This window comes from Chanodichthys erythropterus, chromosome 5 (genome assembly GCF_024489055.1).
Source record: "Chanodichthys erythropterus isolate Z2021 chromosome 5, ASM2448905v1, whole genome shotgun sequence".
NCBI lineage: Eukaryota > Metazoa > Chordata > Actinopteri > Cypriniformes > Xenocyprididae > Chanodichthys > Chanodichthys erythropterus.
In genome coordinates this window covers 24,931,151-24,941,396 of record NC_090225.1, presented here as the reverse complement: position 1 = coordinate 24,941,396, position 10,246 = coordinate 24,931,151, and the positions used below count along the sequence as shown (strand labels likewise).

Below are 10,246 nucleotides of genomic sequence, written 5' to 3'. Positions count from 1 at the left end.
ATAGTTGGTTTAAATAAAACTTCCCAGCAGGTTGGGCAAACATTTAACCCAACCGCTGGGTTAAAACAACCCAATCGCTGGGTTTGTCCATTTTCAACCCAACTTGGGTTGTTTTTAACCCAGCATTTTTTTAGAGTATGTGTTGTTACAGTGGTAGAGTGAAGGTTCTAGAGTTTAATTTATACTGCCTTGCGAAAGTATTCCGCTCTGTCAGGTTGGATGGGAACTGTCAGTGGACAGTCATTTTCAGGTTTCTCCAGAGATGTTTAATTGGGATCAAATCCGGGTTCTGAGTCGCTCTAAGCCACTCTTGCCATTGGGATGGTATTGTACAGGTGATGAGCAGTGCCTGGTTTCCTCAAGACAAGACGATTAGAATTGAACATCATCAGATCAGAGAATCTTGTTTCTCATACTCTAAGAGTCCATGCTTTTTTGCAAATTTCAAGCAGGGTTTCTTTCATTTGTCATGCACTCAGAAGAGCATATGACCTCTCCACATATGATCTCTGGAGCTCAACCAAAATGACTTGGTCACCTCTTTTACGGTGTGTCCACTGGCGTGGAGTGAGCGGAGCAGAGCAAGCGTTTCCAATTGAGCTTCACGCTCACGTGGTGCAATGTGGGATTGGCAGTGGACCGGATAAAGCATTGAGAGCGACTGAGAGGATCAAAAGGCTGGGCAATTCTTGACTTTATGCAAATATCAAGCAAAAAACGCAGGCAGCAGCCAATCGCTGTGACATTTAGGTAGTTAAATCTGTCTTGAGAGTTTAAAAAAATATGCATATTGTGCCAAAGATTTAGTCCATAAATCATATTGTTTACACTTTGGATGCTTTGCAGTTGTTTTATATGTATATATATATATATATATATATATATATATATATATATATATATATATATATATATATATATATATATATATATAAACAACTGCAACTGTTTTAAAAAGTGGGTGGGACAGGAATGTGTGTGGTTGGGGGGGGGGTGTATTGTAATTGTATTATTACAATAATAAAAGCACAAAATGTATTGACATAGACAGTGATTGTATATCAAGAGCAGGGAAAGGTGTATGTGCATTTTGTTTTGTGATTTCAACAGAAAGAATAGAGAGTCTCTGCAACAGTGCTAAGCTATAGATTGAAGCATTTGTCCATGTGAAGACTACGCAGTGTGTACGAGCGCCAAGAGAATACTGTTGCACCACTGATAACAGCGGCTATGAGCACTCAGCGTGATTTCAAAAACAACACATCCCAGCACCAGATCGCCTATTATTTAACACAAACAAATGGATTGCTAATCAACTAGAGATGTTTATTTTGTATTAGATACATCAGTGCTGTGAGATGTTTCAAAAAGTGGTGGGGACAATATCAACTCTGGAAAAAAAAGTGATGGGGACATGTCCCACCCCTCCCACCTGCAAATTACACCTATGCCTCTGATTTAGATGCATGCCTTCAGCCGATGCGCCATACCATAGGTGAAGCATATAGTTTCTGCAACATTAGTGCCACCTATACAGCATATTTTACAAACGGCCCTTTCCCATATGCCTCAATTCAAATCCCAAACAGCAGCTTTTACAGAAGCTTGTGAAGGCATCAACAGGTAAATGTAGGCTACTTTCAATAAAAAGGTCAAACAAGGAATACTTTCAGCTGTGTTGCTATGTGTCATGAGAGTAAGCAACTAAGCAGCTGTAACACTCTGTCCATCAAATGTATCTGCACCAGGTGCATTTTTGACAAAATGCCAGCCAGCAGCATAGCCTATCAGTGGCGTGCAGTGGTGTTCTGAAATGAGGCAAACAATGTCCTCACAGTTTATTTTTTTTATTATTTTTTTTATAAATCAAATGTAAATTCATGTCCATTACTCTTAATGTCACATTTTCTTTATTAAATTAACATTACATTACATTACATCAAAAACAATTCTATTTTGTATTTTCACATTAACAATGTAATTAATGTTCTATTTATTAAAACCAAGTCAATCTCATCAAGTTAGTGTTTTAAGCATTTTACATTTATTCCAAAATAATAACTAAAGGCAGTAACAATTTAACCTTCTGGTACGCAATATATCAATAAGGAAAAAATTATTTGTGGTGTTTTTCCTGCTTAAACTATACTATACTACTACACAATATTAATATCAATAATAAATAGACACTATAATAATATCAATAAACATTTTCATACATTTTTAATTTATTTATTTTCATTTAAAAGTCTAATTTTATTAAAAACAATCTAAAATAGACTATGTTTCCTGAAGGCAACATTATACCATAGAGGGTTAAACAATATATTTTATTTGTGTATTGATTTTCAGCTGTTATTTTTAATAGTCAACATTGGATCATCAGTCATACTCGGTAAACAGACACAAAGATGTATCTTTCATTTCACCAAGCTGATTGCTCATTAAAACCCCTGCAGTCATTGTGTTTTCAGGTCTTTTCAAGTTTGTTTTTGATGTGACAAAGCGGTGATATCTAAGTGGGTGAGCTGTTTACTTACTTTGACACCATCATTTTATTCATTCAAACTGACGCGTGAAATGCGCACGTAAACAAGAGGTGGGATTTATCGCACAAACCAATCATATCCAATCATAACCGACCATATCCAATCATAGCGCAATGAAGGCACTGCCTCCTCTCACGACTTTCCCCCATTCATTCTGTATTACCCCCCACAAAACCCAACGCATGCTTTAGAGGCTCTGTTCATTTTCTATAAGGTCCAAGGGAGGCACAAGAGACACGGACTCCCACTATAACTTTACCTGCGGGTGTCGCTGTTGGACAGTTTTCTTGTAGAAAATCGAGTGACTTAAATATGAATATGTAATATTATGTTCTCATCCTAATTTGTTAATGAAGCACCGCCCCTGATATATATATATATATATATATACACGCACACACGCACACACACACACACACACACACACACACACACACACACACATATATATATAAATATATGTGTGTGTGTGTGTGTGTGTGTGTGTGTGTGTGTGTGTGTGTGTGTGTGTGTGTGTGTGTGTGTGTGTGTGTGTGTGTGTGTGTGTGTGTGCGTGTGTGCGTGTTTATTTGTGTGTAGGTTAAAAATTGCAGTTTGAATGCGTTCATTGTGATTAAATTGACAGCGTATCTTTAAATTCGTAAACAAAGCTTGCTTCTTTCCAACTGTAATTGTGTGTGTCTGTGATGATTATATTGCCCGTGTGTTGAAAAAGCATATATTAAACACACTCGCTACAGACACAATCCAAAGCGTTGTCAGCGGCACTGAGCGCTGTTTTGCCACTGTAGTGGGCATGCACCATTAGGGCCGTGACATAGGCACTAGTCGGGCTCACGTCAGCGGCAGATCTACCTATTCAGCACGCTGAATCTGCGTTGGGGCCGTCAGTGGGAGAGATCACTCTGATTGACTGTTCAGTTTAGCCCAAGTATAAGTGCACACAAATAAAAGTGAAAGTGATGAAAGCAAGAAAAGATGGCACAGACTTTGATTGTTCTTGTGAGATTCCTCAGATGGTGCCCAACAATTAAAGAAGGAAAGAGTATCTCTTAGATGATGTGTGACCAAATATAAAACATAATTCATACATATTCATGTACAACAGTATATGCATGATAATCCAAATGAACTTCAAAGAATACTATGGCTATAGTGCAAGTACTATAGTACATGTATTATGTCAATATTTAAAAAAGAAACAATACCAGACTTTCTATAGTATCAACAGTAATAATATATATATATTTTTTCGTAAGTAATCACTCTAAATTAACGTATTGCATTGGCAGCCATAATTTTATAAATATTTTATTTTTAAAATAAAAGAGTGTTCGATAGCACATCAGGTTTTACTGTGGTATAGAGCTTTCCATTAAGGAATGTAAGAAGCGCATAGTCGAGTCGGATCTCACCGATGCAGGTGGGTGGGTCCGGCTGCCAGAAAAACCGGCTGTTGAGCTGAACACAAGTGATTTCAGACACTCCTTGAATCTGGTACCCAGGGTCACACTGAAAGGAAATGGTGTCGCCAGGCTCCCTGCTGTCTCCATAGCGTGTTCCATTTTGAGGGGTCCCTGGGTCGTTGCAGGTCGTGGCAACTGTAGCTGAAATAAAAAGATAAATTTTGAATCAGCTGTGGATCAGGGAGACATTAGAGTGAGCAGAAAATCACTTATTCATGAGAAAACGGACCTCTGCTCTCGACTAAATATGCTAAGTCGCATAGCAGCCCACTTATGTGATGGCGTTAAACTCATGTTTATGGAGATTTTAATTTAATTATATGTCAACAATCATATCATATTACTGACAAAATGTCAAATAAAATATGCAATGGTTTCTGCTATTTAAACATAAACATATGCTCTATAACCATTTAAAAATACATAAATAGCCTATGCGAACAGTGGGAACTTAGGACATTAACAGATAAAAAGGCTGTGTTGCAACAATAGCTTATTACTTACTGCATACTGCACAGCATACACTATATACAATACACTATACTTCTGGCTATTTTATTTATTAGATTATAGACTTACAATCTCGAAAACACAATTTTATTTTGTGTATTATTTTCACTTTAGTTAAAATGACGAAGAAAAAAAAAAGATAAGAAATTAAATGCTGATACATTACTTCCGGCTTATCGTGCTGGAAATGGAAAGTCAAGGTGAGTCATTTTCTTTACATCTCCTGACTAAAAGTGAAAAAAAAGCCATTTTAAAGAAAAGAAAAAAAAAAAAATCTTTCGGAGGGGATCTACAGACCGCTACAATTTAGTGTTTAAAACCCACCAGTTGCCACTGCAAACTTATAGTAGCTCATCCAGGTATTCCAATTAATGAATATTTGCGCACAGTGCACAGTATGCATACTGCAAAGATAGTAAGAGTATACTATTCTGAACACAGCCAAGGAGAAGCTGATACATACTAGAGAACTGGATGGAGAAACCGGACTTGCTAATGAAGTAATCGCTGTCAAACTGAAGCGTGAGGATGTTGAAAGTGCTGTGAGTGTCTTCGGGTAGAAGCGACCCACTCCACTCTTTCAGTAGAATGCCACTCTCCGCTTGTCCGTCCCAAACCTTCAGAATGTCATGGTCCACCTCTGTGTCAAAGACTATGAAGTGGAGGCTGGGAAGGTCAAATATAGTGAGAATGGTGAGAATTTGGCTGAATTTTCTTTCCAAGGCATTTAAACACATTGCATCCATATTATAAACAAAACATGCAAACTAAAATATGTTTGTCCAGAATAAGAAGTCCAGATCTTTGCAAAGATAGGATATAAAAAAATAATTAATAATACATAATTAAAGCTACAGTACACCATGTTACTATGTTAAAAAATAAAACTGTGTATCTTGTGGAAGAACATTGTTTTGGCTGTGCTTCGGCTATGATCCTCGAATGTGGCTCGAGGCACCAATATAGGACAGCGTGGATGGACAATTAAATACTTTTTTTTCCCCTTGTCGTCACAACCCGTGATTCTTCCAGAGGTCTGTCATTTTGAATGATCATCGTCATCAGTTTTTTTTCCATTTGTTGTGCCAGCCACAGATGGATCTACTTTTCTCTGTGTATGGATATGACATGACACACAATTTCCTGTGAAGAGAGCATTCCCTCTAGAGAGCTCTAAAATATAAATCATTATTATAGGTTTATAGTGTATTTTGGTAAAGATATGACTTGGAATATGTTTTTTTTTTGGCATTCTTATTTTTTATTATTTTTATGTAGCTTTAATCTAGCTTTAATAAATGACTTTCTTTCACAGAAGAGGACAAAGAGTTTTAAAAGACAAAAGCCCAAAGAATACTTCGACCGTCCGCAATCTGCGACAGTCCATGAACTGTACGTGTGACAATTTTCACCATCAGGAGGGTCCGCGGCAACAGCGCATGAGCGAGTGATTTGAGCATTTGAAAACAAAGTGCACTAGATAGTGCACACCCGCCAAAAGCGTCTTTCCTCGCTCACGGCCAAAGGAGTATACTTTGAAAGGCTTGTGCGCTCAACTGTGCGTGAGACGGAGCGGAACGTGGAAAATGAAGTATACCTGGTCCTTAAGCAACAGTTGATTCCTCACAATATGACCTTTTTAATATGTCTGGAATGGATCATCTTTGGCATTAAAATAATAAATGCTGAATGAATACAAAACACATATTCCTCACTACTGAACTGTTCAAAACAAAAGGTCTTCAAAATAAATGTATTCCTATACTGAGCCACTGGGATTTATATTATTTACACTCAACACGACTGTAGCCTGACCTCCTTGAGTCAAGCACAGCACTGCAGCTGGCATGTAAACACAGCACTGATCAACTTAAGTCACAGCAATGACTGTCTCTGTGGGATGTGTGGGTGGACAACCATGAGTTCTGCTCTCCGCAAACACATTCAAATATCTACACGCCTCTCAGAAGTGACATTTCATTCACTAGCAGTGTCCTTTTTGCTAGCAATGGAACTGTATTGTGTACCTAAATAATATAGGTATCAAAATACAGTGCACAGCATAAATGAGTTCACCCCCTCTGAAACTTCTGAAAGTCAGCAATTACTCAATTACTTAGAAGACATGTTAGGATTCTTTAGAGATAATGGCCCGGTTTCACAGACGGGGCTTAGCCTAAGCCAGGATTAGGCCTTAGTTCAATTAGGGCATTTAAGTAGCTTTTATAAATGTTCCATAGAAAAACATATTACTGGTGTGCATTCTGAAACAAAACAATGTCAGTGACATAATTTAAGATATGTCAGTCCAAGTTGCTTTTAGTTAAAACAGCTCAAACATGCATTTTACTCTGGGACTAGCTTAAGCTTTGTCTGTGAAACCGAGGGATAATGTTCCAGCAAGTCTGCTTAATCAATTACCAAAGAAACATGTCAAAATTATTCAGGAAAATAACATTTTCTTATCATGGTAAGAGTACACCCTCCTAAAAAATTTCTGGTGTAAGTTTAAGGCAATGTTTGATCAACAGGTAAGTATGTTGAACCAAAACATTTAAAGAGAAGTAATTTCTTGACAATTAAAAGTTTTATATAGCCCACTGAATCATTCTCAGACTTAATGCTGACAACAATGGAACCACTTGGGAGTGAACTGTCAGGAGACTTATTTCTTAGCATGAAAGAGGACAGTGGTACAAGAGGATTACCAAATCATTGTTTTAAGTGTGAAAATATAACAAAAGTAACACAGAAATTCAAAAACAATGGATTTGTGACAAGGACCCTGAAATAATCAGGCCTTCATTTTAAGCTTTCATTTAGTAATGAGGGATTTTTTTTTTTTTTGCTAGACAAAGAGCAGGAGAAATACCAAGCGAGTGTCTCAGAGCCAGCAAAAGCTATGAAAAGAGTGACTGTTTATCTCACAGAATAAGATGCAGCCTGCAGAAATGACATGCATGACTGATGTTCTCACTGGAACTACCTACTGTAGCCAAAGCACAATAAAGTCACTTAGCCATTTCCAAAGCCCATATTTACAAAATATAGATTCTGGGAATCAATACTCTGGTCTCATGAGACCAAATCCATCATTATGGATCTAACAGCATCCAAAATGTTATGGTGTTGCTAGAGGAGGAGTATAGTGAGAAGTGCCTGGTTCCCACAGTAAAGTTCAGTGGTAGTAAAGCTCTTATATATGGCTGACTAAATGCTGAAGGTGTGAGGGAGTTGTGCTTTATCAATGCTGTCATGAATTCTCACACTTCTGTGTAATTTAATACACAAACCTGAAACTGAAGATGTTACCCTTTCCTCTTTCCCTGCATTGTTGGGCATTTTTTCAACATGACAATGAGGATATGCATTCTCCCAAGGTGAAAAACCTTCCGTGGACATGTATTGCACTCAATCTTAACACTCTTGAGCACCTGTGGGGGATTCTGTAGAGACGAGTTGAGCAACACTCCCCATTAAAGATCAGAGCATTTAAGGAGCTCATCATCCAGGAGTTAAACAGGACAGATGTGACAATTTGTCATGAACCTGTACACTCCATGCCAAGAAGGGTCAGAGCAGTATCTTCAAAATTATGGAGGGCATACTAAGTGCTAGAATATTATACATGTGTTGAATTAAATCTAGGATGTACTAATTTCTGCAATCCTTAATTTGAACAAAATTGGATAATTTACTTATTTTATGGCTATTAATGACATATATTTCATATATATATATATATATATATATATATATATATATATATATATATATATATATATATATATATATATATATATATATATATATATATATATATATAATGACATATGTTTTTATTATGTATAAGTTTAATACATTTTAGTTTTGCCATCTTTCCATGAATTGTATTAGTGATCATAAAGAAAATACATCTTTTGTATTTGTTCAGAGGGGGTGTACTCATTTATGCTGTCAGGTAATGCATTTATTACTTTACAATTTAAAAATGAAACAAAATGGTGAGGGTCAGACCTAAAAATGTAAAGTCCCCCTGTGGTGAAAATCAAGTTTTTAATGTTGTTCATATGTCTATCTGGTGTTTTTAACATGCTTTAAGACAAACCATGTGCAAAGTCATAAGTCAACACCATTGCTGAGTATTTTCAGCAGTAAACCAAAGACAGACTCAAACCCGCGGTTTGAAATCGCTGGTGTTTCTGATGTCACAAACTACCTTGTAACTAGGGGTGAAACAATACATCGATATAGATTGATACATCGATCTAATGTCTAACGATCCGATGCATCGATGCAATGCGTAAAAAATCGATACCTGTGGGCTAATTATATAGGCAACTCTCCACATTTTCACACAATATCAGTCTATGCATTATCACCAACACGTGCATTCTCATTTAAACTACCTTTCAGAACTTGTGAAAGACACTCGGGACAGTAGATGGAACTGTCACTGAAAGAACTGCCGCATAGGACTCTGTGCATCATTCTGCAAACGGGATGCGCGCAAGTGCTTTGTGCCTCTCTGTATTAGAGCCTTTATAATAAATTTGCACAATGAAATAATATTAATAGCCTGTCTTGTTTTGTCCTACCTATAATATGTTGTTGCTTCATTAAAAACCTGCACTATACAATTAAAAGAAATGTCTTTTAATTATGTGTGTGTGTGTGTGTGTGTGTGTATGTATTCCTTGTTTATCAGTTTTTTGACATTTGACATTTTAGCACAGAACTAAAATACTTTCTTGACTGTTGTCATGTCATAAGCTGTCATTAGATTACTGTGTGAATTTTTTATTTGTGGATGTCCCAATCAGGGTTCAGGATGTGAAATTTTGAAATAAATGTTTGTTATATATTTTGGTTGCAGTTGTGAGTTACTAAAAATGTAACTGGTTGTGTAAAATAGGCTCAAAATATCGAAATATTGATCGAATCGAATCATAATCGTATTTTAGGTATCGGAAAATATCGAATTGCTGGCTATGAGAATCGATATTGTATCGAATCATGATGAACTGTCCAATTTACACCCCTATTTGTAACCAATCATATCAACGTGCCGGCAGGCTTTAGCATATCATTAACTGGCCGCACAAGGGAGTCTCAAAAGAAGGTTATCCCTGTATATTTTTCTGTTGATATGAAAAATCGGGTAGATTTAGCAATATTGCGGGTGTATGATGCATATTACGATGTTATGATGAACATAACATCGTTTCTCCACTGTTGTTCTGAGTTATTTAAAGTGTTTCTAAGGATACTGATAGTTAGAAGGCAGCTGCCTGATTCGTAAATGTGAACATGGTTTGTGTAACTTTAGCAACACATTATTAGCTGTTTGATAATGTAGTCATATCAATTATGCTAATCATATGAATTACTGTTATGAGTCCGACGTTGTAAAAAGTGATACTTCAGTAAGTTGACCGAGTGGATCTCGTCTGAGCTCGTGCGGGTGAGTGGAGGCAGGGCTAATTATCATATTCATAGATCAATGTATATTAAATGAGGCAAGGATAGAGAGATACAATTATTGACTACAGGGGGATTTTAAAAAGTCATGACATAAAAAAACAAAAAACAAAACAAGAAGTGTTCCTTTAACACATGAAAATAAAATCTAAAGGTGGGTAAAACATCATTCTCTCCTCTCAGTGCAGTCTTTTGAAAATTGTGAACAACCATGTCATCATTCTAATGCAACACCCCTGC

At 36.7% G+C, this 10,246-nt stretch overlaps 1 protein-coding gene across 1 annotated transcript in view; it reads right to left on the bottom strand.

Moving 5' to 3' along the window:
* The window catches only part of LOC137020177 (CUB and sushi domain-containing protein 1-like), a 245,575-nt gene that overhangs the window by 149,447 nt on the left and 85,882 nt on the right, over positions 1–10,246 (bottom strand). Inside the window, 2 exon segments of the mRNA XM_067385422.1 lie at positions 3,965–4,156; positions 4,989–5,191. Of these exon segments, the coding sequence (XP_067241523.1) occupies positions 3,965–4,156; positions 4,989–5,191 (395 nt within the window).